This window comes from Gracilinanus agilis, chromosome 2, assembly GCF_016433145.1.
Source record: "Gracilinanus agilis isolate LMUSP501 chromosome 2, AgileGrace, whole genome shotgun sequence".
Classification (NCBI taxonomy): Eukaryota; Metazoa; Chordata; class Mammalia; order Didelphimorphia; family Didelphidae; genus Gracilinanus; species Gracilinanus agilis.
In genome coordinates this window covers 593,527,113-593,554,659 of record NC_058131.1, presented here as the reverse complement: position 1 = coordinate 593,554,659, position 27,547 = coordinate 593,527,113, and the positions used below count along the sequence as shown (strand labels likewise).

At 38.6% G+C, this 27,547-nt stretch overlaps 1 protein-coding gene across 1 annotated transcript in view; it reads right to left on the bottom strand.

Moving 5' to 3' along the window:
- Positions 1-27,547, bottom strand: part of RGMA (repulsive guidance molecule BMP co-receptor a) — a 170,973-nt gene that overhangs the window by 30,020 nt on the left and 113,406 nt on the right. Inside the window, exons 2-3 of the mRNA XM_044660136.1 lie at positions 16,714-17,039; positions 597-705 (exon numbers count right to left, since the gene is read on the bottom strand). Coding sequence (XP_044516071.1) covers positions 597-705; positions 16,714-17,039 — 435 coding nt within the window. The remainder of the gene's footprint in view (positions 1-596; positions 706-16,713; positions 17,040-27,547) is intronic.

Here is a 27,547-nt window from a genome sequence, read left to right as displayed (position 1 = left end):
CTCACTTCATCCCTCCCCCTTTCGCCCCCCTCGCCCCCCTCCTTCCCAAACAGCCCAAACCACCATCAATCATTTCGATTCCCTTTCAATGTCTACAGGGCTCTTCCTTTCCCCATGCCTCCACCCCTCAGGAGCTGGTGCCCCGCCTCCTAGCACTCCTGTTACACAGCTCAGAAAGCAGCACTACAGGCTCCAGGGTGGGAGGCTGGAAGGGGGCGGAGGAAGGAATTCATCCCGTGTTCTACAGTAACATGAAAGAGGGAGTGAGAGGAGAGGGCTGACTTACACTAGAGGCGCAGCCCGCCCCAGCACCCCGGCTTTTCTACAACTTCCCCCCTCCATTCTCTCCTCATTTTCTAGGCTCCCCTCAAGAAAGAACGCGGGAACCAAATCCGCTGGAAAGGGCCATACTATCTCTATCTTCTCTGACAAGTGAAACGAACCTCAAAGATATCCCGAAGAAGACTGATTTTCCTGGAGTAACTTGTGGATCAACTCAAAACTACAGCCTTTCCCCTGCCCCCATCCACCACCGAAAAACTGAGCTGGGTGACCTGGCAACTTCTAACCTCGCTGTCAATAACCTCGCTTCTTACTGATTATGTCACTGCTGGTGGGCAGAGTCAAATCCAGTTCAGTAACCTCGGCTTGTGATTCTATGCGGGAGTGACAACGCCAAGATTGCTTTGTGTAGAAAACGACTGTCTAAGCATCCATAAAACAACAGAGATGGAAACAAAGATGAATAGCCAATAACGTACCACACCGCTACTGTACTTGAAATAGCCAAAATGCCAGTCGCTCAAACTGGGTAGCTTAAAATTTTAAACAAAACCAGAAAAAACAACCAAGCAACCAAATGGAATCTTTCTATGACTACAGAAGGCATGAGTTATGGATAACAAGGCAACCCTTATTGTCAGTGGAACCAATTAATTTGATCTCTCTGAACCTCATTTTCCTCAACTGTAAAATGGAGATAATACACATCCTACCTTTCTTGAAGGATTAACTGAGAATCAAATGAAACAATGTACGTAAAGCCAGGCATCTTTTAAGTGAGAGTTATTAGTAATATTTTTATTCTTTGAGAATCTTTTCTGGTTTCCAACGTCAATCGTAGGTTTGCTGCTAAGATCATTAGGTGTTTTATCCATTTGCATGATCTCAATATTGTACTAAATGTATATATATATATTATACATATGATATATAGAGATAGCATAAACATAAAGTGTATGTCCACATATACTTTATACACAAACTACATGTAAATATATATATATATACATATATATATATAAAATTTTTTTCAACTATTCTTCAGGGTATATCAGTATGAAGAAAGAGAAGACAAGTGGCTTTGGATAAAGTGATTCCTCTACTATTTTTTCCAACCCCACTCACCTCCTTCATCTTTATCTTCAAGCCTATTCATATCTGCTCATTCAAAAAATTATTCTGCAATATATGGTAAATCAGAAAACTGATTGTATATAGAAACTCCACTGCTAAGAACTACACCCTAAGAAATAAAAAATGACCTGTTTTTTAAAATTATTTACAGATGCTCTATTTACAACAACAAAATTCTAAAAGTAACCTGTATGTACACAGCTGAAGAATGGAGGAGTAAATTATGGTAAATTTCCAAAATGACAAAATTGAAGCATAAAAGAAAGTATGGGAAGATCTATCAGAACTATACAAATATTCACCCAGGTAGAATATAAGCATCTTGAGACCAGGAGACTGATTAAAAAAACAACAACAAACTTCCAAACCTAGCCTAATACCCTCCTTGCATGCAGCAGGTGCTTAATAAATAAATGTTTATTGACTAGAAAAGGCTATATTTTTTAAAAAGAAAAAAAATAAAGAAAAGGCCAACTAATAGAACTTTAGACAGACCTATATAAGAGATGCAGAGCAAAAGTATTTTTTTTTTTTGCTTCTTTGTGGATTGTTAATTCATTTGACTCTACTCTGCTGAAACTGAAGGGGTTTATGTAGTATCTTATTCCTTAGTTTATTTTTGTATTTTTTTCTTATAAGTATTAGATTTTAAAAATTTGTTTAAAATTTTATTTTTAAAATTTGTGTTTTGACCCAGTTTAAATGTTTCTCTATCATACTCACTGGCCTCATCTGATGAAGGCCACACAGGATGAAATGCTATTTTAATTTTTTGGCTGCTGTTAATATTTAGGACTGAAGGGGAAGAAATTTGCTGTCTGGAAGTGAGGGAAGGCAGTTCTGTTTATGAAGCTGGTTTCCAGCTGGTTTGATTCAGAGGCAGATATTCAGAGAGCTTTTGAACCTGCATTTTATAAAACAGGTAAAGAAAGTAACATTTAGTTCAGCCTCTGTGTTTGGAAAATTGGAGATGTGTTTTGCTAGGTCTGAAATATCACTGGTCAAACTGTTCATATTTCTAACCTGGTTAGAAGGGGAGGCTCTGAATGTGGTTTCCATTGTGTTCCAGTAAACCTTTCATGACAGAAAATGACAGGCTCTAATGGTAGCCCCAAAGTTGTGAAGCCCAGTTGTACAAATAAGATGTATTTTAGGTATGCGTTTGAGAAAGGCTGGAGTTGTTTCCAAGTGAAATGAACCCCCATAAAGCCAGATTTGAGATGACTATTTTTAAATGTTGCAACTATTGCTTGAGAATCAAAATCACTGGTTTTGCAGAATTATTCATGAATATTCAAGCAAACTGTGGCATACTAAGCCAAACCTAAGCTCAGTTTGCTTAATAGCACTCTAGTGACCACCCCTTCTCCCAAAGTTCAATCAATTAACACCACTTGCTTGGTGTGATATTTCTTTAACACACTAATTCTAACCTTTCTGTTAATGAGAGGGAATTGATGCATTGGCATTAATAGAAGACAACATAGGTAAATGTCTCATCTCCAACTCCACCTCTCAAGACCTCCTAAAACAACAATCTAGAGTTAAGGAGGCCCACATCTAGCTAGCTTTTTCTTCATCTGCAAAAATAGACTCATCATATAAGGAATTCAGCAGCAGCACAGAGTACAGCTGGGGAAAGGGAAGCAAGCAGATGCTGAGGCTTCTAGGGTCTCCCAGGCTCTTGCCTGGGGAGCACTGAGATTTTTGTGGGAGTCTATATTCTTGTATCTTCACATGTGAAATATTTTTCTCTACTTACTTCAAAGGGGGAAATTTGTAATTTACAAAACTATTTCTAAATAACCAGAATTGTTTCAGTTCAAGTTGAAACACACTCTGAAACACACTCCAAAGGAACTAAACCTCAGAGACTTGGGCCCCAACCATTCTCAGGATCTTTCATTCTTCCTCAATCGCATTTATGGCTTTGGGTTTCCCAAATTCCAGTGTCCACCCTACCAGAGGCTGGACTTGAAATGGAGGTTTTCTGAACTCTGAGACAGGCTTTTTATTCACCACACTTTACCTCTCACACATAACAGGGTCTTAATAATGATTGCTGAATGAATACCCTTGGCTTAAATGCCTGTTTTTGTTCTGCCTGCTCTATAACTGGCTCTATCATCTTAGTTTTTCTCCTGACCATAATGATAAGTACTAAACCCCTAGATTCTCAGACCCAAAGGCTACCTTGGAATAGGATAGTCTATGCACCTTTCCCAGCAGCCATTCTCTTGTTCTGGCCTTTGTCCACTTGTCAATTTTCAACCCCTGCAGTCTGGGCAAGAGGCTCCCAACACTCCATCTGTAGGCTAGTTTTGTGTACCTAGTCCATTTTTTTGGACCTCTTAGCTCTAAGAGTGTAGAAAATTCAGTCCCAAAGAAGTCCAGGATGGGTTATGACTAATCTGAAGAATCTACACATTAAAACAGCCAGTTTGTCAGTAAACTTTTCACTAATGTTCTAAATGGTCGTTAGTGTGGAACTTTATAATTTAAAATTATAAATATATTATACTCCTAGTTTCGTCTTTGTCTATGCAGAAGTTCCTAACTTGGGGTCTGCAAATATAAAAAAGCAAATAACTTTTGCTAAGAGCATTTCAATATCATTGGCTTCCTTTTTAATCCTATGTAATTTATTTTATGTACTTAAAAAACACTTTCTCAATAGGCTCATTAGATTTCCAAAGATGTCCATAACATACCAAAAGATCTTGATCTAGTTTATTAAAAAAAATCAAAACAAAACAACTCCTTTAAAAAATCTAGTAGGCTTGATTTCTTTTTAGAAACTATATGGGTTTTTCCCTCAAAAGAATGATTACTTAATTATTCAACAATTAGGATCAATTTATTATAAATAACATGGCTAGAAAATTGGTCTGTAGTTCTCAGGGTCCCTTTGGAGGGTATTTTCCTTAAGTGAACAGAAGCCACAATACCAATTTGCCAGATTTTTGGCACAGGACCCATTTGTAAGAAGTTACATGTTTTCCCATCAGTTCCACAATTTCACCCTTCATTCTTTCAAAACATAAAGTGGTCTTAGGGATTTACTTTTGATTAGTTTGTCATTGAAGTGTAAGGGCTTCCATGGCCCTTCCTCCTCTTCCGTCATTTTTTGGTTTTGTGGTACACATTCTTCCTGGTGTAATACTGGGTTTCTGACTATGTTACTAGACTGCACAACAAGCTTCAATTACTCACTCCTCCTTGTCTCTAGAATAAAACACGAATGCCTCTATTTGGCATTTAAAATCCTTCACACACCAGCTCCAACCTACTTTTTCAGATCAATTAAAACATTATTTACCCTCATGCACTCTACCTCCTGCCCAAATGGCTAGTGCTCTATCTCTCATCTCCCACCTCTGTGCCTTTGCATGAGCTATTCCTTACACCTGGAATGCTCTCTCCTTCCTCCTTTTATCTCTTGGAAGTCCAGCTCCTATCAAGGCTAAGGCTCAAATGCTACCTCTTGGAAAAGCTCTTTTTCTGATTCTCTTACTTGTTAGTCCACACTCTGTAATTACTTTGTAAATAGTTTGTATATATCTTATATTTACTAATAAGTCATTTGGGAACCTTTTGCATCTCCTTAGAAAAATGTTAGCTTTTGAGGGCAGGAACTGTCTTACATTTATATTTGTATCCTCAAGACCTAGTATAGCACTATATACATAAGCAGGGACTCAATAAAGTCTCCATGTGATATAGATTATGATTAATATATAAACACAGACAATAAAAAAGTAGCATAAAATCTACATAAGAAAGACTTGCAAAATATGCCAGTGTATCAGGGGGCCAAAAATCTTTTTTCATTATAGAAACTTTCCACCAATACCATTTCAATATTATATTCTCCCTCACCATTGAATACTTGTCATATTTTTGAAATTCAGACTACATAGTACCATGCCACCATTCACAACCCTTAGTAACCCCAATCACCCACCTTTTCCATTCCTGCTTTTGAATTGCCAAGGGCTGTGAGAGGAAGTAATGAAACCATGGTGACTAAATCCACAACAAATTTATGCTTTCTGGTCTCATCTGAGTTCTCTAAGGCTATGGAAAGGAAATCCTTTGACTCTTCTTCTATGCAATCTCTATCATAGATCACCATTGTGACTTTTCTAAACCTTGTCCATCATGCATTCTGTTTTACTGAAATGGTAAAGATAATGATAAAAGCTCTCTCGACTGCTTTTGTTTATATATCAAAAACTATTTAATTTCAGCAGTTTTAACATATAGCTGCCCTTAGATGATGAAGTAGTCACCATTGCAAAACTTATTTCCTCCTCCTAAGCCTTTGATCCCACCCTTTCTTGTGGTCTCAACAACCATGCTCCACCAACTACTTCCTCTCTCTTTAATCTTTGCCATTCACTCTTTCCTGGATGCTTACAAATATCCATCCTAAAATTTCCTTCACCCTAATATGCTATGAAGCTACTGTTCTGAGGTCCCTCTCTCTGACCTTTCACTGTCAAAGTCATAGGAAATGCAACCTATAAGATATTTTCATCAGCTGAATTGTCAACTGTAATTTTGCTTCCACTGAAACTCCTCTTTCAGTCACTGATTGTCTCCTTATTTGCTAAATATAGATATCTTATCCCCCCCAACAAAACCTCTTCATACCCTTTGACCTCTTTGTAGCTTTTATACTTTTGACTATTCTTCCCTCTCCCTTCTAAATACTCATACATATCTTGACCTCTATGATATTTCACTCTCACTGAAGCACAATTTCAGAGTTGTAAAGGGATCCTTTGGTCATCTAATCCAGACTATAGCTGAAAAAATATCCCCTCCACAATATACTCGACAAGTAGTCATCTAGCCTTTGAAGTCCAGGGGAAAGAAAACTCCATTTTACTTTGACAGTGCTCTAATGGGAAAAAAACGTTTTCCTTATATTATGCCTGAATTTCCCTCTTTGTAACTTCCATTCATTGCTCTTAGATCTGCCTCCTAAAGCCAAACAGAATAGTCACTCTTCCATTGATAGCCCTTCAAATATTCCTCTATGGCTCTGGTCACTCATTTTCTCTTTACTTTATTGGCTTCTATTCCTCCTCCCTAAATGAGGGTATTTTCTCTCTTTTCTCTATATTCTCTAGTTCAGAAATCTTTTCTGCTCCAATGGTGTCACATATCAACCCTATGGTGAGAGAGTGCTTATGTTTGTTGAATTGAATTAGAAAGATGAATTTGGCAGCTGTATGGATACAATGTACAGGACAAAACTATAGTGGGAAGAGAGTAGTGATAGGACAATAAAAGGAGTTATCGGCAGTACACTTTGTAACACTTTGTAAATTCAGTAGTAACTACCACAGACAGTAACTATAAGTTCACTTTTAAAAGATTAAAAAAAGTCTAGGTCAATTTAGATATCTTAGTGGTACTAGACAGATCAGATGTTCTGCATACGGAGAATATGGTCCTTCCACACAACGAGCATGAGAAGCTTAATGAAGGTCCAATAGTATTAATTTTAGACACTCTTCTCTATTCCAGATGTCTACATTATAGTAATACAGTGTCTTCTTAAAAAAGAAAAAGCAATAAATTGGAAAGCCCTCAAAGTTTGTCACACTGCTTCCAGTATGTACCAATTAGATTCTTCTTGGGTCTTCTTTTGTATCCTGCACAGTTACAATTCTGGGACAGAGCACATTTTAAGCATGTAATAAATATGTGATTGACTGGCTGAGAGAATTAAGATAAAGGCTTCAAAGATGTGATAGCCAGGGTGGTGTAACATATAACACACTGAATTATGCTTCTGGAAACTGGGGTCTAGTTCTAACTCTGCTACTAAATATGTGACTCTGCAAGTCACTAAAATATCACATCTGAAAAACAATGGGGTGGGTTAGATTGGATGACCTCAAAGTTCTCTTCCAGTTCTATGATTCAATGACTCCCCTGAAATATCCTTTGCTCAGTGATTAATTGGTTTGTGACACTCATTTTCTTCTTCAACTTACTCAGTTCTCAAGGTAAGACAAGGTATAGCTATCTATAGGGGTACATATAGTTTCATTTGCAAACTTTCTGGATTTCCTCATGGAGAAAAGTGTTGCAATGCAAATATAAACCATCATTTTAAGATTGAGAGTTCATATTTTGGATGATAAAAATGAAATATTTCTTGTGTTGTTTTAGGGATTGTAGCTACCATGTCGTTGACGTAGGTAACTACAGATGGGAAAACTCTCATAACCAATGCTTGTTAGTATTTTCTCTGCCAATTTTAGTCTTAGAGAGCTATCTAGAGATCAGAGAAATAAATGACTTGTCGAGTCACAAAACTAGTATGGTGCCAGACGAGGCCATGAATTCTGGTCTTCTTTGTTCCAAGGCCTATTCTCTAGCTACTATGCCACAATGACTGTACTCTAATAATGCCATGGTTTATGAAATCGCATCATCAAATTCTTAAGCCCTGAATAATATCATTTAACCTTTAATGTTACCACATTCAGCATCTTATATATTTAATACTTAATAAAGATATCATGGATTTCTATTTTTGCCTTTGAGGATGACGGATATACAGTATTTACCTAGTACCATTCTGATAGGTTCTTGTGCTTATAACTATCTCTGAACTGTTTATCTACTCATGACAATTGTTTTAAATGACAGTGAGTTTATGTGTGTCTCAACCAGAAGAGTGCTGGAGTATTTGGATTAGTGAACCATGTTGGTGCCAAACTTGAATACCATAGATGTTTAGCAAGAAGAAGTATAGCCATGTTATTCATCACATTCAGAATTGTTTAGAATGGATAATGCAGAGCTAAAATACAGAAGATTCCCTAGCTGGCTGAGGGGTGAGAGAGGAAGGGGAAGGAAAGGAGGATACAGCCAATCCAGAGGGAAGAGGAAATATCTATCTCCTTATAGGCAAAATGCTATTCAACTAACACAGAACTGACTAACAACTAACAGGGGAGATACATATATTTACTCAAGTCAGTACAAGCCAGTAGGAATTGGTGAAATTCTTGGAAAAAAAATTTAGCATCTGTAATGAACTGCAACTATCCAATTCTACAAGTACATGTAAGACATTTGCTAGACCAGGACTGGGAAAACAAAGATAAAAATCAATAGTTCTTTCCTTTAAGGGTCTCTCACCCTATTGAAAAAGAAAAGCCCATAGGTACACAAAAAGTAATCTGAGGAATAAAAAAGCGCTATAGAATAAAAAGTGCTACAGAGAATTTAGTATTTGGCAAATTTCAAAGTCCCTTACTGGATGAGTCAAACCTTCTTTACATCTTGGATTCAGACTGCTATTCAAATTATGCCTGCCATTTTACAGTGAGTTATAGTGAAATTCGCATTATAATGGTGCTCTTTATAGAAGTGAAGCTGCAGAAAATTTAATGCAAATTCTGAAGGCAGGTAAGTGGATAGAAGTCATATAAAGCCTTGAATTCCAATCCAGTTTCACACATTAACTGTGTGACTCTGGGAAAGTCACTTAATCTCTGCCTGTCTGAATTTCCTCTCTTGTAAAATGGGGATTATAATAACACCTACCTCATGGGATTTTTGTGAGGGTCAAATGACACATTTGTAAAGCACTGAGAACAGTACCTGGCACATAGTAGGCACATAATAAAAAATGTGGTTTTCTTCCTTCCTTTTTTCTTTTTTCATTTGCCCAAGACTTTTCTTCCTTCTTCCCTCCCAAACACCCTACCCTGCAAAAACAGAAACATTTAGGATGATGCAATTCTTTGAAAAAACAAGCACATTTAGGTCCTATATATTCTCCCAGTTATGCTATATGGCTATAAATTGAGGAATGTTCTAGTCAAAGAATCACAATTGAAAGTGACCCCCACGGGTAAGAGAAGAGTGCACAATGGGTGTGACTAGGTTCCAACATATTACTAATAATAGTATTCCTGTGAAAAGTTGTGAAAGACATCATCAAGGCTATGTATTACAAGAAAAGGGTGTAAAGTGGGCATGTATCAAGAATGAGGGAAAGGAGCAGATCTGGGAGAACATTGTACACAGAGACTGATGCACTGTGGTACAATTGAACATAATGGACTTCTCTACTAGCAGCAATGCAAGGATCCAGAGCAAGGCTGAGGGACTTATGAGAAAGAAAACTAGCCACATTCAGAGGAAGAACTGTGGGAGAGGAAACACAGAAGAAAAACAACTACTTGAACACATGGGCTGATGGGGATATTATTGGGGATGTAGACACTGAATGATAACTCTGGTCCAACTATCAATGATAAGGAGTTAGGTCTTGATCAATGGCGCATGTAAAACCCAGTGGAGTTGTGAGTCAGCTGAGGGGGCTTGGGGGGGGGGCTTGGGGGAGAGGGAAAGAATATGAAATATGTAACTATGGGAAAATATTCAAAATAAAAATTAAAAAAAATCATTGTTCATTTAAAAAAAGAATGAGGAAGAAAGGATGGACAGCCTTATTACAATAGTTTATGAAATACTAAAAGAACTAAAGGAAGGCACCTAGTGCTTTAAGTATATGTTTTCTGGCAAATTTACAGAAAGACTTGGAAAAGACACACAGAATGAGAGGAAACAGATTTTTATCTCTAATAGTGGAAACTGATATTACATGTCCAACAAAGTACCAATAAATGTTCTTGGCATTCTTGGGGCTTTACTTCTTTAAAATTATTTTTAAGAGCTAAATAAATGCTTGCTGACTGACTGGTTGTTATCAGACCCTAGATTAAGAACATAGCAAAGCATCCCTGAAGAAATCTGTAATCACAACCAAATTTGGCCTTACTATTCACACAGGTTAAGATCAAGTAGGTAAAGAATGTCTATTGCCCAAATTATGACAAGTGTTTGTTTGGACAATCTATAAAGTTTGGCACTGCAGGAATGGAGGAGTTACACTCTGTGTCACTCTAAGAAACTTTTGAATTGGTGAGATTACAAATCCATTTGAACATCTGAATAGTAACAATTTCAGATTTTTATTATTCTAGTAGTCTGGGGACAAACTCCAATTCTATTTCTGCCACCAGGACACATGGCTATTTTCACAAGAGAAACAATAGTTTTGTGTCATCTTTGCTTGTGGAATTCTTTCTCCTTTTTAATTTCCAGGTGGACCTTCCTATCTTGTTATCTTGGCATGAAAGAACTAGAAATTGAGTATTTATGAAAAGATGCATTCACTTATTCCACTAGAAATTAGCATGTACTTCCTTCCTTGGTCAAAATACTTAGGACAAACAAATTGAGAAAAGTTTAAAAGATTTCAGAGGTGAAAGGAAGCTGACACTTGTTTTTTTTCTGGCCCTCTGATCTTGAGCTTCATAGGATCATAAGAGCTAAAAGCATCCTTAGAGATGACCTAGCCCAACTCTCTCATTTTACAGATGATGAAATTGAGGGCTGGGGATGAAGTGATTTGTCTAATGCCATCTGGCTAACAGAGTCTGTATTTGAACTCATATCCTCTGACTCCAAATGTTCATATTCATACATTCATGAAAATATTAATTTTGCAAGAGCAAAGAGGAGCTAAAAGAAAGTATATCTCCTTATTGAACAGTGTCTTATCAAAGTTTGGAATAATTGTCATATTAGTATATTTCCAAGGTAAGCACTCAATGTTTTTCAATTGGAATATTCTCTTGAAACATACTCTAACATCTGTGAAAATTGTCACTGAATTTCTACTAATTCCACAGGATAATGGATTTAGAGTGGTTAAATCACCTCTTTAATTTTAACAACACATTGAGAGACTTCCGGGACTAGAAAGTAACTTATAGTTAGTTTCCTGTGACTGGATGTTATCATTAAACTTTTCTTTTTTTCCTTTCTTTTTTTTTCCTCCCTCAGCAACACCAAATTTTCATATATGGAGCATTCCCAAACTATGTTATTTTGAAGGGGAGGGAAGATACATAATTTTCTAGTACCTTGGAATGAAGTATGTGTTTCAAATACTGGTAGGATGAACAAATGTCCTTGAATTAAGATGGTTCTTTCTAACCACAGCAATTTATTCCTCTGGATTGCTACTGTCAATAACTAAAATGCATGCTTGCAGGAAGTCTTAAAATTATTAGGACCATCATACCATTTGCCCTGTAGACATTCTTTGAACGAACCTTTTTTGGTCTTAGAATATGAACAGGTAATGGAATTTGTACAGTGAAGAATCAATGAAGCACAGTGTCTTGCGGTAGTTATAGATGGATAGACAAATGGGCATGGAGAAAAGAATCATAAACTTTATGTTAACAGCAGAACCAGTTTTTTTTCCCAATAGAAGCAATGAAAAAGAAATGCAAACTGTAGAATAGACTATGTTGTTCTATGGAGGATAGTGTTGACAATTTAAAAAAAAACATGAAAGCACCATGGATAATCATAATGAATCACATATTATTGTAATAGGATGTGTATCCTAGGGACTTTGCTTCTTAATGACATCACCAGGTTGGATTGCCATGGGAACTGGTAGGTGCTCCTTCACTAGAGTTCTTTAGCCAAAAGGAAAATGACTGCTTGGAGGGGATATAAAAACAAGCATTCCTTGCCAAATATGGATTGATATTAGGGTTATGCAGGAACTAGTTCTAGCTCTATATAGAGCCCAAAGTTTAATTTTCATTGTGAGTATTTATACTTCTGGAAGCCGCAATCTACAAATCAGAGCTTAAGTTATTGTTTTATTGATTATTTAGACTTAGAAGGTGGTAAAAGTGCAAAATTAAAGGAATGTGTACATACTTCTATTTTTTAAACCCTTTTCAGAATCAATACTGTGTATTGATCCCTAGGCAGAAGAGCAATAAAGTCTGCTAGGCAATGGAGGTTAAGTGACTTGTCCAGGGTTACACAGCTAAGAAGTGTCTGAGGCCAGCTTTGAACCCAGGACCTCCCTCTCTCAATCCACTGAGCCACTTAGTTGCCCAAGACAGTTTTGTTTTTTGAGAGCTAGATTGTTAAACATTTCCCAGAACATACCTTAGAACTCTTATAAACATTGCTTGAGCTCAGCTGAAATGCAGTAGAAAGCTATCATCAAAGTGGAAGTCTGGTGACTGTAGACCACCACCACCACCACCACCAACTGCCATTTATATCTCTTTAAAATTTGCAAGATGCTTTACATTCATTATCATATTTGGATCTTACACCACCCCTGATCTAAATGTTCTCTCTTGAAATCCTGAGATTCAGTGATTCCATGCACACTTTCTAAAAAAAAACTACAGATGAACAAAACAGTTGATAAGTCAGATGAAGCTACTCTTTTATATTGATAGGTGTTATCTAACTTCAAGAAAATAAGGATGCAAAATTGCTTCAAGAATTAAGGATATTGGGGGCAGCTGGGTAGCTCAGTGGAGTGAGAGTCAGGCCTAGAGACAGGAGGTCCTAGGTTCAAACCTGGCCTCAGCCACTTCCCAGCTGTGTGACCCTGGGCAAGTCACTTGACCCCCATTGCCCACCCTTACCAATCTTCTACCTATGAGACAATACACCGAAGTACAAGGGTTTAAAAAAAAAGAATTAAGGATATTAAGGTACTTGGAAGTATGAAGAACTTTATCTTGATGAGGATGTAGTATGGGTTTAATAACAAAATTCTAAAAACTTACAGCCAATCACTTAGCCCCTGGGTATGAATCACTGTGTATTAGACCTGGAAGATTTCCTCTTATTAAGAGGTTGTTCCTCACAGTGTGGTGGGGAAAAAAACAAACAAACCAGCAGACAAAGAATCAAGGGATGCTTGATTTTAATTTCAGCTTTATCATCAACTATCTCTGTGACCTATTGCTCAGGACATAGTAAGTACTTACTGAATGACTGATGACTGACTTGAGCAGGATAATTACCTTAATTGGGCCTCAGTTTACTTATCACTAAAATAAGATGTTGAACTAGGTTATCTGTAAGGTCCATCTCATCTCTAAAGTTCAACGATTCTAAGTGATTTGCCCAAGGTCACACAAGCTGGGTAATACCAGAGGGGTAAGCTAAAACCCAATCCCTTACCTCATGCTTCCATAATAAGATTATACTTTTCCCCACTCGAGGCATTCCTTACCAAATGATTCTGATAAAGTTAAAATCATTTCTGAGAACAAGAACTATTTGTAATTATTGAAAAAGTAAAAGGCTTTTTTTAAAACCATACAATTATAATTACATAACACTATTAGCTAATTTTTTTCTACTGCATTTAACTAGCAGACAAAACAAAGTAGACATTTGGGGGATTAAGTTGGAGAGTCACTATTAAATGCTGAACACTAGAGAACACTTGTAGGCATTTAGTCTAAGAATATAGTCAGGGTTTATGCCAAGTACATTCCTCCTGAAATGGGGTGGCAGGATCTTTCCAGTCTTATGCTTTTCTCCTAATTCAAATTTCTCTATTTCCTGCAGCTTATGATAAAAATTAATTTGCCTGGAAGCAATAAATTAACTTGAACTAGATGTTGTATGATTTAGATTTTAAACTATCTCTAGTATTCTGTGCAGTGTTTGGTATAGAGTGGCCACTTAATAAATAATTATTGCCTGATGATAATATAAATAGGAGGAAATCTTTAATTTCCAGATAACCATGAAGGTAAAAAAGAAGTTGCATCAGAAGAAGCAGAACAGGTGATATTGAAAGCTCAGGAAAAAAAAAGATTGATTCAATTAAGTTCTACATGACAAGTCAATCACTTTTGAGTTTTATTTTTCTATCTCAGCTCCCTTTCTAAAAAGAACTGATTTCTGTGCCTGCTTCTCACTAGAAAATACCAAATCCCAAAACATAACTACTCCTTTTGTTTTTCCACAAGGGTTATGGCTTCCATTCTCAAGGATTTGTCTGCTTCTTAGAAAGTGGCAAAAACTACACTACATTCAATCAAACAAATGTTGATTAAGCATTTACTTTGAGCTAAGTAAGGCTCTAGGGATTGCATTTAATCTAATAGGAAGGTACTTATTTTAACTTTACCAGACAGGAACTTTCAGCTCCATTTATCACAAAATTAAAAACATTTAAAAGTAAGGACAAGTATAGTTTATTATAACTATACTTTTTAAGTTTGATAAATTCAAGAAAATCTAATAATCAAATTAAGTTATATACATTTTATGCTCCCAAACTAGCAAAAATTTTAGATTTGTATTGAATGCTAAAAAAAGTATTATACGTTCTTCAATTTTTCCTAACATTTCTTTTGTTTTATGATCCAGAATCCTTTCATTTTAAGTTATCTCTGTTCCCTCACACCTGTTTTAACAGGTTCTACTCTGCTAATTTAGTGGAAGTTTTCCCTGAAGAGGAAAAGTCTGGGATAAATGACTAGCCTTTTAAAAGTCAGATTAGTTTGTAAAGGAGGAATAGATAGCCCTGCCATCTCATCTGTACAGATCATTTTGGGTAGTGCGGTATTTAGTTCTTGGATCTGGAGGAAAATGTCCTACTGTTCTTTTTGGCACTTCCTTGCTATGGGGTGGAAAGCTGTAACTGATCTCTTCAAACTGTCAAAATAAGAAGAGAAAGGTGGATCTGATCTAAATAGCTTAATGTGCAAAGGGAGGTATGAGAGTTTAGAGGTCCTTTTCAGGTACAATTACATTTAGGAAAAGATAGGACCACACTTTTCTGTTTTTCTTGGTGGGGGTATTTATTATAAGTTAAATTGTATTATAATTGACTTCAAAGACAATAAATCCTTCAAAATTTCACCAAACTGGGAAAAATAATTTTTGTATGTGTTTTCATGTTATTGTTTTATTCTTTTTCTATATTTTCATTTAACCTTGTCCTGTCTAACCTGTTAGATTGCATGTCTAAAGTGAAGCCCTTAATTGGGGTGGGATTGGGAGAATGTGTTCGGTTCTATTCATGACTTTGACTCTGATATGCCTTTCAAAATAGGGGTCCAACTCAGTGTTAATATCATCTTGTTTGAAAAATGACATTCAAATAACTACAGGAGAATGTTTGATTAGGTCTAAACGTTGTATCTACCAAACCAGAGACTTTGTCCTACTTTTCATTCTACAAAATATTCCTCAATGCCATTTGAATTCATATGCCTTATATATCTTACTACTCTGTGACAAATTCATTAAGTGCTTCTCTTTTTGCTTTTTTTAACCAAGTATAGAAGTTAAACTTGATTTATTATTAAGCATGCAACCAATAGCAGAAAAAGTTCAGAAACAGTAGAACATTTCATTTGTTGTATGTGCAAAGGATCTTACTTTGCCACTTTCAAAATATTGTTTTCTTGTATAAAATGGCAAGAACTTCTATTGTTTTCCCTTATCAAGCCCTACAAGTTGATTAAGTAATAGGTGAAGATTTCCAAAGGTAACCTGTTTCAAACTGAAAATGAAAATTTACTAAAAGTGAAAAGCATCGAATTCAGATTATAGAAGCCTCCTAGCAAGTGAGTTGCTTTTTATGATAGTGAATAATTAATTTTTTCCCCTCCGAATCCGAAATACAAATGATAGAGTCCTGAGTACATGTGAACCCAGTCTATGCCTCCAAGTATTGGACTTTTAAAGTACAATACTGTTTAATATTGTTTGGTGGTTCTTGGCCCAAAAATGGCAGAATATTCGGTATTTGCTCAAATTACTTGGACTTTTTTGGTGAAATTCTCAAAATTGAAAGTCACTATTTCTGGACCAGCCTATTTAGTTATTCCAACATAATTTATATTCTCGGTTGTGTCTACTTTGATAGGGGCCAGGCGGTTTATTGAAAGGAATTTGTGTTCATTATTTCCGCTAGATGGAGCTGTTTTCCCTAATCCTTTTGCGAAATATTCAATTTATAAAATAAATGCACTCCAATGCCACCTTAAACCACACGACATAATAGCAGCTCACAAGCTCCCATTAAAATCTCAATTTGGGGAAAATTGATTCTACCTCTTAGCAAATGCAATGCAATTACTCCAACGCGCTACAATCAAGGATCATATCAAAGCATCCCCCAACTTTTGCCCAGTACCATAAGTACACCTGTTCTTCCCAACCCCCATCTCTGAGCTAACGCAGCTAACCAGGGAATTAGCAAATGAGGAGCTTGAGGTGCCCTGCCCCGCGATAGTCAGCAGCAGATGCCTTGACAGGCACGCTCCTATCTGGCCACAGAACTTGTTACAGTTTTGTGACAGCAAAGATTCCAGTTGATACCTTTGGAGGAGACCAAAATCCTCCCCCCCCCCCCCCAACCAGGACAGGATGGAAACCCCGGAAGAAGGTTACCCAGAAGGAACCACTGACAGCATGCTGAATGGGATTCATCCACCACCCACCCCCGCGTTCCAGCCCCAGGGCAAGCGACTTCTGGGGTATTTTTGTAGCTAGATGAATAGGATAAAAAGCAGGCAGGGCTGAAAGTTTGGGGCCAGCGACTGACTCGCCAATTGGGTTTTCCTGCAGAGAGTCAGGATCGCTGAGGTTTTCAAGGAGCTGACGGCTGCAAACGTGAGGTGTGCGGCAGCAGCCCCCCACTGCAAAACCCGTGGTACACGAGACAAGAAAAGCACGGCACACATACGTACATGTACACACATATACACTCCGCGGAGCTGAAGGCGAGAGAAAAACTACAGTCCACCAATACAAACACGAGTGCTATTCCCAGGATCTATTCCAATCGCGACCTACTGCTAAAGGGAAATTCTTTTTGGCGAGGTGGGGAGAAATCAGACACACAAAAACTTTAATGCCAAGAATTGAAAAGCAAATCAGAGCAATAAAACACAAATCAAGGGAAATCTGAAAACAAAAACGAGTAGCAACGGGGTGCCAGGGCTGGGGTGGGGGGCAGAGGAGGAAGGAACACGACGGGGCGGCTTAGATAAGAATCCTAGTGTGAGACTACTACCGTCGGGGCTGTCTGTCAGCAAACCCAGAGGGAGGTGAGGGTGAGTTGTCTCTCCCAAGGTGACTGGTTTTGGGGGTGGGGGGGTTCTGGGTAGAGTGAGGAAGAATGAGTTCCCTCCTCCCCCATTCACCTCACTCTCTTCTAGCCTCCCCAACGATTCCCGACTCTGCGTTCTTACCTTAACGGCTGCATGAGCCCCTCCGGCCCACGGGGGGTGGCGGTGAGGAGGGGGTGAAAGGGGACCGATTCTTTGACCCGAAGGGACCGAGGGAGGGTCGGCCACCCCGGGGTGTAGTCCCCTCCACTCCTCTCCCCACTAAATTCTCTGCGGCTGGGCTGGGAGCTCGATCCCCCCTCCCTCCCCTACTCCCAGCCCACCCACCCCTCTGTTTAGCTGCAGTTCGGGGAGCCCTGCATCCTTTCCCGCTGCATGTCTACGAGAGACTGGCGGAGGCAGGGACAGGGTGTGAAAGTAAAGTGATTTCCACCCCCCCCCCCCCTTCCCGAACTGATCAGCCTAGTCTGGAAGAGATAACTAGATAGACTGGCAGGCAGGGCTAGCCCCCTCCCTCCGCTAACCCTCCACGTGCTGGTGCGAGAAGGTTTGTTAACATGCAAAAGGAGGAAGGGGGAAGGGGTGAAGGGGTGGGGTGGGGGCGGGAGACAGAGAAGCCGCTCAGCTCCGATCTACGGGACCGGGAGAGGAGTGGAAGTGAAAGAGGGTGCCAGGGGGTGTAAATCCCTTCTCCCCTCCTATCTTCAGCCACTCTCCCACATCGAAACACCGACCCAAGGAAGGCAGGGACACCTTAAGAAAAAGTGGGAAGGGGAGCAAGGTGAAGGGAGAGGGAAAGAGTAAAGGAAAATGGGGGAAGGTCTCAAAGCCCCCTAAGCAAATGTGCTCACTGGTTAGATCAGGATGAGCAGGGGAAGCTTAGACAGATGTTCTGCCTCTGACCGGCCGGGCAGAAAAGCTCCCTACAAGTTTTTGACTCTCCCACGGAAATATCTAGGATTTCCACCCTGATCCCAACTATGGGGAAGTTGCTGTGCACACGTCTTTAAGTGTATCAAAAGCCAAAAGTGCATTTAGAGCTTAGGGTCGGAGGATCTCAAAACGCACTGAATTAGAGACAATATTGTTGCTCCAGTATACTTCCGTACGTGACAGGAGGGGTTTGTCTTTTTTAAAAAACAGATTTACTAAGTGTACAGTATGTGTCTATTCTGTGTAGACAATGCTGAGCATGGCTGACATCCTATCACAGCTTTTAAACACTTCTGTGGAGGGGAGAAGGCAAGAAGACATCAGAAACTAACTACAGCCTGGAAATAGAAAAGAGTGATTTTATCCGTTTCCTTTATTAGGGAAGTGAGAATAGAGAGGCATGCCAGCCAGCCACTGATTGTGTCCTCCGAGGACAAGGGAATGTGATGCAGCAAATGAAAAATTCCAGTTAACCTTGTGAATGGTCCATCTCATTTAGTTTCACCTCATACTCAAACTAAGGAAACCTAAGGACCACACAATCAATACTTGCCGGCCGGGGGGAGGGGGAGAAGTATCCATTTCAGATCTGAAAATCAGGCTCAGGGCGAATTAAGTATTTGTTTTTGCTGTTGGATCAGACCTGTGAGTTCATCAATGTAGAACTCCCAATATGGGAACTCCTTCCACCAAATACAATTAATAACAATGATAATAATAAACAACCAGCATTTAAATAGCTCTTTAAGACTTGCAAAGCCCTAGTACACGATATTTCATTTGATCTTCACAGAAGCCTTATGAATTCACTGCTTTTATTCTCCCCATTTTATAGATGGATAAATTGAGGCTGAAAGAGGTTGTGTTGTTTTCCCAGGGTAACACAGCTTGTAAATATCTGCTGTGAAATACAGATGTCCCCACTGGTAGGTAGTCCATCACCTTAGCCTGTTACAAAGACAGAAAATTCATAATTTATTCCCTCAGAAAGTTGCTTGGAATATCAGGTGTTTAATGACTTGTTCAAAGTCTTGTCAGTAGGTCTTCCTGATTCCAAATTTAGTTCTCTATCCCCTAAGCTAGATTGCTTCTCTGAACTAGGCAATTGCTTCTATTCATTTTGGCCAGAGCATTGAGTTTTCTGTTTTTATGGAAAATAAACTTTAATGGGATAAGTAAACTATAGATGTGAATATACAAACAAAAAATAAGGTTTAAATAATGTCTAAAATATATAAATTGAAGTATAATTACATTTACAGTTTGATAAATATTGCTTCATCTCAATATTATGGGTCCCTCTTGACTATTCACCTTATTAGTAATTTATTTAAGATAGACGGCCTAGTGAAATTAGAAACACCAGACTCCAAAGACCTGGCTTAAAATTCTGTAATTTGTGTTGTGTCACAAGTATCACAGACAAGTACTTTCTGAATTGTGAAAACATGACAGCTTGTTCCATCTTCTTTTTCTTTTTTGACGAAAGCTCTCCAAACTATTCGGTTTAACTGGGACTCCATAGCCATTTCATCATAAAAGGAAGTCACTGAAAAATCCCCAACAAGATTTTCACCTGTGTTGTTTTATATTTTAAGGAGGGTGGACAGAAAGTCCTGAGGCCTAAGAGGCAGACAGACTATAATTAATACAATCATCTTGCTGTGAAAACAGCCAGCAGGCATTTACCTTAGCTGTGTTCATTTGGTTTGCTTTCCATTGTTTTATTTTTAGTACAGAAGACAAAAATTCTAATGTCACCCATGAACTACTTCATTAGATTTGCATTATGTCTGGAATATATACATAAATAGGGTCTAGTTTGGTTTATTTTGTTCTAGAACTGTAATTTCATCTGCTAGGGAACTCCCAGGTGAGGAAATTCCTCCACCATTACAAATCAACATCTATAATTTATAATTTGGGAGAGTTGGTGCGACATGTAGAGATTAAGTAATCTGTTCAAGGCAGTATGTGTCAGAACCAGACTTTTAGATGGAGGTTAACAAAGTGGGTAGGCATTAAATGCTGACAGAAAGACAGAGGATAGAGTTTAAAAGTGTCCTAAGATCATATAGGATCATAGAATTAAAGCTGAAAAAGGACCTCAGAGACCACCTAATCCAACACCTTCCTTATACTGGTGGGTGACCCTGGATAAGTTGCTTAACTTCCCTAACCCTTAGTTTCTTCATCTAGATGTGAGGAGGGTTAGATTTGGATTGAGTGATTTATACTTGTGACTTCATATCATATTTTCTACTCCATTCTTAAATGCCTATGTTTTACTATGTTAAAAGTGGGGTATTTTACCTGGAAGGTTAACTGATTTGTCCAAAGTCACTCCAAAAGGAAATGAATCAGTGTGTTTGTTTGCTACCAATATTCCTGAACTCTTTAAGCATAGTAACGAACTAAACTTGGGTCAACTGTTAAAAAGGAAGCCAAAGAAGAAATGACTCTACTAATGGGTTGGTAATCACCAGACTTGACTTGGACTTCACCAAAAGATTGACTTTTTCTTAGGTTTTAGTGGCACACACCAGAGGGGACAATCAGGAGCCCCGAAAAGGGCCACTTTTCTTTATCTTCCAGCTATGTGCCCTGCCCCTAGATTTTTGGTTGTATTTCCAGTTTTTACTCAATCTGTCCTGAGGAGTTAGGGTGCAGTTTCTGTCTCGAATTCAGCTGCAAGTGTACTGAGAGCATGATTTTCATGAGGGAAGGGAGTCACCAAACCCCAGAATGGTTGGGTTGGAGTGAGTCCTCTGGCACTGTGCCCGATCACAGCCTTCGGAGCAGCATCTTCACAAGGTGTGAGAGCCTCTCTTCTTCCTTCTTTGAGTTAGTCAGGAATGCCTTCACAGAGGCATTCTGAGGGCTCTAAATGCTCACAAACTAGCCATGAAACATCCACAACCTTTTGTGCACTGTGACTTCTGGTACAGCGTGGTCAGAATACCAGTAATGTCAAGAGCTGGCCCCTGAGGTTCCCTAGAGATCTGGTGCTTTTCCGTGCATTAGTGCCTTATTATCCTTTGATCTTTGCTAGTTAGGTAGCAACCCCTCTCTCTTGTTGTCCTGTGCTGCTAGAATGAAGACCAATCCCACAGACTGACCCCATGCTGGCTTTGCCAGTAGGATATTGAAGAAAGAGGAGAGTTTTGGTGCTGGATTATTGACTGTTCAAGGAGACAGAAGGATAGAACTGAATCTTTGACTGCTGGGGAGCATACTATACTCCATCTTCACCCTTAGCAGGTCTTTTCCATTGTCCTCAGACCATGGTGCCCTAACCAAGAGGGTTTTAAACTTGCCCACCAACTTCTGGTCAGCAGTGGGAAGGAAATGAGGTGTTTTTGGAATTTGAGCTTTGTCATTTATCTCTTTGGAAATCTGGGAACTTAGGTCATCCTGATTCCCAGTCTAGCCACTCTACTCACTTTGGCACCTAACTGCTTATTATATTGAGCACTAAGAAAGCCCATGTTATGGTGCTGGGAAAAAAAGCTGATCATTTGTTGTCCCAAGTCTGCATCATACATGATTTCCAGATCTGTTATGCTTGCTTCATTAGGATGCCAGCTTAGAAAATGGATTTATCAGGGAATATAGATCAGGTCCTAGTTCCCAAACCTAAAAATAAGATATAGAGTATATTTGCTGGGGTATACTAATGCCAGATATAGTAGCAATAGGAAATATTTATAGTATTTTAAAGTTTATAATGTGCTGTATATTTTTTCTCCTTTGAATCTTATACCAATCCTTGGAACCAGGCACTGCAGATATTATTAAACCCATTTTAAAGCTGAAGAAATTGAGATTTGGAAAGGTTAAGGGACTTGCTTATTGTCCTATAGCTTGTACATTTCAGACGTAGGATCTGAATACAGGATTTTCTCACTCTAAATCTGACATAGTCTATCCATTACAGCCACATTGGCTCTGACTCTAGCCTAATTACTCCTATGGGATATACTTAAAGAAAAAAAGAAAATCACAGTTCTTTAAAAAAAATTCCCTCTATATTTATACAGGTACAATTGAACTAAAATGGATAATGGTAGCCTCAAAGAATTCCTGGAGCCTGAGGGATTTGTGGAGAAGAGGAAAGGTACAGTCTTATCTTGCTAACAGAGGGTTAGACAAATTTTGTTAAGCATAGGAGCCTCGGGGGTTCCTCCCCACCTTTTTAGTACCAATTGAGAAATGGTATCTCCTCCTCTCAATTTGCTTCACTAAATTATAGCCTAGAAACCTGGTTACAGGAGGGTGGGGCTCCGAAATTTTGGGTCATGACAATCCCTGCATTTACTGAATTGTGGTATTAACATATATCCCTAGACAAAAACAAATGAACTAATAAACAATGTCTGTTGCTCACGGTAAGGCAAGAAAAAAAATTAGCTGTTTCATTTTCATTAATTATATTTTTCTTTGGCCTCACATCCCCAAAGCTAGTCTTTTTGTTAAATAATAAAAGACTATAAATCAAAACAGAAACCCTTAGATAAACTGGTAGACGGCAGTGTGTCATTAAAGAGATATATTTAGCTAATGAATGAATGATTTCCTTCCTCATGAATGTTTCAACAATTCAATAAACACTTATTAGTTATTATCATGTGCAAGGTGTTGTGTTAGGTATTGAGGACCCAGAGATAGATGTGACATAGGCTCTGCTTTCTAGTTGCTTAGCATCAGATGGGGGAGGGAGTGGGAAACAAGTGCCCAAACAACAATGAGAAAGATGGATATAAGGGCAAAGGAGAGGTCCAGGTAAAGGGCTATGAGAAATCCGATGAAAAGCAATCACTTTCTTTTGACAGAGGGCCAAGGGGTGTGGTGGGATGTCAGGGAAGGCTTTGGGGAAGCGAATTTGAGTCAGGCCTTCCTTGAAGGAAGAGAGGGGCATCAGCAGATGGAGAGAGGTGAGCAACCATTCAAGGCTTTGGAGGTGATGTGAACACAGATGAAAGATCAAGTAAACAAAGCAGAAAAGAGCCTCTCTGGAGAGATGTGAAGGGGGCTGGTAGGAGATATGGCCAGACATGTAGACTGGAACAATTACTGGAGGGCCTTGAATGCCAATATGAAGTTTATCCTTATTTGGTAAGTAATAACAAATCAATAAACATTTTTTAAAATTGGAAAATGAGGGGATGTCTTTCAGTTGGGAAATGGCTGAACAAATTGTGGTATCTGTTGGCGATGGAATACTATTGTGCAGAAAGGAATAATGAACTGGAGAAATTCCATGTGAACTGGAATGACCTCCAGGAATTGATGCAGTGAAAGGAGCAGAACCAGGAGAACCTTATACACAGAGACTGATACACTGTGGCACAATCCAATGTAATGGACTTCTCCACTAGCAGCAATGCAATGATTCAGAACAATTCTGAGGGACGCATGAGAAAGAATGCTATCCATATTCAGAGGAAGAACTGTGGGAGCAGAAAAACAGAAGAAAAACACCTGCTTGAACACATGGGTTGATGGGGGATATTATTGGGGATGTAAATGCTAAACAATCACCCTAGTGCAACTATCAATAGTACTGTCTTGATCAATGATACATGTAAAACTCAGTAGCATTGTGTGTTGGCTACAGGGAAAGAACATGAATCATGTAACCATGGAAAAATATTCTAAATAAAAAAATAACTAACTAATAAAATAAAACAAAATCACTCTAGACCAGGGGTCAGCAACCTTTTTGGCCGTGAGAGCCACAAACGCCACATCTTTTAAAATGTAATTTCATGAGAGCCGTACAGTGCTCACAGTGCACGCTCTTGTAACAGCGCCTGAAAAAAAAATTGACTTTATGGCTCCTGCAGAAAGAGCCATACGTTGCCGACCCCTGCTCTAGACAATAAGAAATACATAGAGAAGGGACATAATCAGAGTGATATAATAGGAAGATCATTTAGATAGCAGTGTGAAAGATGGATTGGGGAAATAACATTAGGATCATCATAAATATAAAGATGGAAGGGACCTTAAAACTCTTGTAGTCCAAATACTTCATTTTACAGATTTAGCTGAATGTCAGAGAGATGAAACGATTTAGTCAAGATCACACAGGTAGTAAATGGCAGAGCTGGGTTTTGAACCTCGGCTTTGACTCCGAAGTCAATAAACTTTCCACTTGATCACACTGACTCCCATTATTAGGGGATAGACTAGGCAGGTGGATCAGTTAATAGACTATTATAATAGTTAAGGTGAGAATAAATGAGTTAGAGGTAGGCTAGTTGCATGAGTTGGAGATATATCCTGGAGATAGAAAAGAGGGACTAGGCAATTAATTGCATCTGTGGAGTGAAGGAGAGGGGAGAGGCAAAAGTAACTCTAAAGTTAGTCATCTGAGAACATAGTAGAGTTATTAACAGAAACAGAAAGTTAGAGTTAGGGGAAAAAATGCTGAATTCAGTTTTAAATAGGTTGATTTTGAAGTTCCAGTGAGACATCAAAGTAAAACTATGAGCTGTTTGTCAGGGAGCTGGAATTCAGCACTGGAAGTTTGGGGAGAAGCTGGGAAGAGAGAGATAAATTTGGGATTTTTCTACAAAGATAATTGATGAACTTAACGGAGAGCATGTAGATGTATATACATGTGTGTATATGATTTGCAAATATATGCACACATGCATATATTACATCAAGAAATTTAATTTCTGATGTAATAAGGTTCTATAGGGATTCCTCTCATTTGATCCCTGTTAACTACAGAAAAACAAATGCTTAATCCAGAATCAAACCAGTAATTTTTGTTTCTAACATGTCAGAAGTTATCAGAGGATGTTAAAAAATATGAGCTGGTATTTTTGAGTGAAGATGGACTAGATCTACATTGACTAATATTCCTGTCAAAATCCCATTTTTGAGGGGATAGAATGGAGTTCTATTCCATTTGTGCTCCACAACCAATGTGTATTTATATGCATATATACACACACTATATATATGTATATATGAGATTCATAAATGATTAATGATCTGTCTATATGCATATATAAGAAGGTCTAGAAAAGAATTTTGGAGGATGCTCATGATTAAGGGGTCAGGAGGGAAGAGAGAAGAGGAGACAGAAAAGGTGAAATCTAGGAAGTAGGAAGAGCATCATGAGATTCCAGTATCATAGAAGCTGGAGGGAGGAGAAGATATCCGAAGGAGAGGAGTTTCCTAGTGTCAAATGTCAAAGAGGTAAAAGAGGCTGAGGACTGAGAGAAGCACAGTAGAGTCTCTGAAGAACAGGAGATAATGACCACAAAGCATGGTTAGGGCAGAAAGAAAAGTTGTGCTTTCTCTTTGAGGCATTGAATCATACAGTTTGTTGGCTGCTATAAGCTGTGAGAATACTTTGAAGATTTGAACAACCACAGATTCAGGAGAACAGATGGGATGTGGTAAGAGTACAGATCCAGAGGCCCCCACAACATCACCCACAGGAACCCTCTCCTTTACAATTTAGAAACCTTTGGGGCTAGCTGGCACAAGATATTGCTTAGTAGTGAGTCCGAGAGAAACTGAACCCTGCTTGGAGCCCAGCTTTCATAAGCCGATCCATAAGATAGGACCATAATATAGATATTCCTAACTATGTGTTGAAATTATTTTTCTTTACTTTTGTACCTCCCTAACAGTTAGTTAGCTTATAGGCAGCTAGATGGCCCAGTGAAGAGAGCATTGGGATTAAAGTCAACAATACTGGAGTTCAAATCCATCCTCAGAAACTTCTCTGGCTATGTGACCTTGGGCAAGTCATGTAACCTCTGTTTGCCACTGGAGAAGAAAATCTCGAGCCAATCCAGTATCTTCATCAAGGAAACCCCATGAACGTGACTAGAATGCCTGAACAACCATACTTAAATCTAATAACTCCTAGTATTGACCCTGTGGAGCTGACCTGTGGCACTGTTCAGGTGTATGGCTCACTCTTCTTCCAATACTACCTAATAATAACTGACTGTCATACTCATTAATTATTCTGCTGGAGTTTTCTGCTTAACATTACCCTGGACTAAAAGCCTTAGGGGACTTTAGACATCTCTGAGTTGACCTTGGGTATCGGATTAGAGGAAGAAGGGGACCTGGAAGAATCTTCTTTGGGTCACAACTGTTTCTAGGTCCTCTCTTGATTTTAGGCAGAAAATTCTAGGCTCTGGAACCCTTGATAGGAATCCCTTTTTCTCTCCCTGAGAGATCTGTATACTAGTAAATGTTTTAACAACCAGCTAAATCGTGACCCACTTAGTATGTTTTTTCCATCACTTTCTTTTATCACCAACAAAATAATACATAAAGCCCAGATTTTTTGTATTTGCCTATTTCTAAGGTATGATTATGCACACTGAAAATTAGGAGCTGGCTTCAGTACATTTTTGGATCTAGAACACACCTGGCTTTATAATCTCAGGGTTCCCCAAGATGATGCTGGCACCTAAGTGAGGGGCCAAGAATTGGTTCATTCTCCTAGTTTTCCCAGAATGGAAGCTGGTCTGGAGACAGTTTAGAGAGGACTACTTCAGAATAGATATGGGATTCTCATCAGGACTGATCAAGTCCTGATGAGAATCCCTGATCAAAAATTTGGTTTGATCCTAGAGCAAGGCTTTTTTTGTACTATGGACCCCTTTGGCAGTTTGGTGAAGCCCACAGTTTACTTCTCAGAAGGCTTTAAAATATATAATAAATAAATTGGATTTCAAAGGAAACCAATTATATTGAAATACAGTTATTAAACTATTTTAAAAAATAAGTTCACCATACATTAGAACCCCTGTTCTATAGGCTCCTGGGCCTTATATGCATCCAAGCTTCATAGCCCAAGTGTAGAGCTCTCCCTTACAGAAAGAATGATTAACCTTCTATGGTATTTTGAAAAAATACAATGGGAGGGTTCATCCAGTTAAAGGAATCTTAAATTCCTGAGCTCTTATTCTCTAGCCAGGGGACCTATGACTCAAAACTCCTGGGGTTTTTGGGTAAAATCAGCCTATCCACCTCCCACCCTTATTTTGCCAGCTACAAGAGTAAGATATACTCTTGCACAGACACTAGTCATGTACTGAGCTATGCTTAGTGATTTTCCTCTTCAAGGCTGATCTTGCTGCTCATTTGCATGTGATTTTACTTGAATAAAAATGTTAGGGTGGGCAGGTAGGATGCAATTTGAGTTGCCTTAGACCCCTCACCCTAGGAAGTCCTGA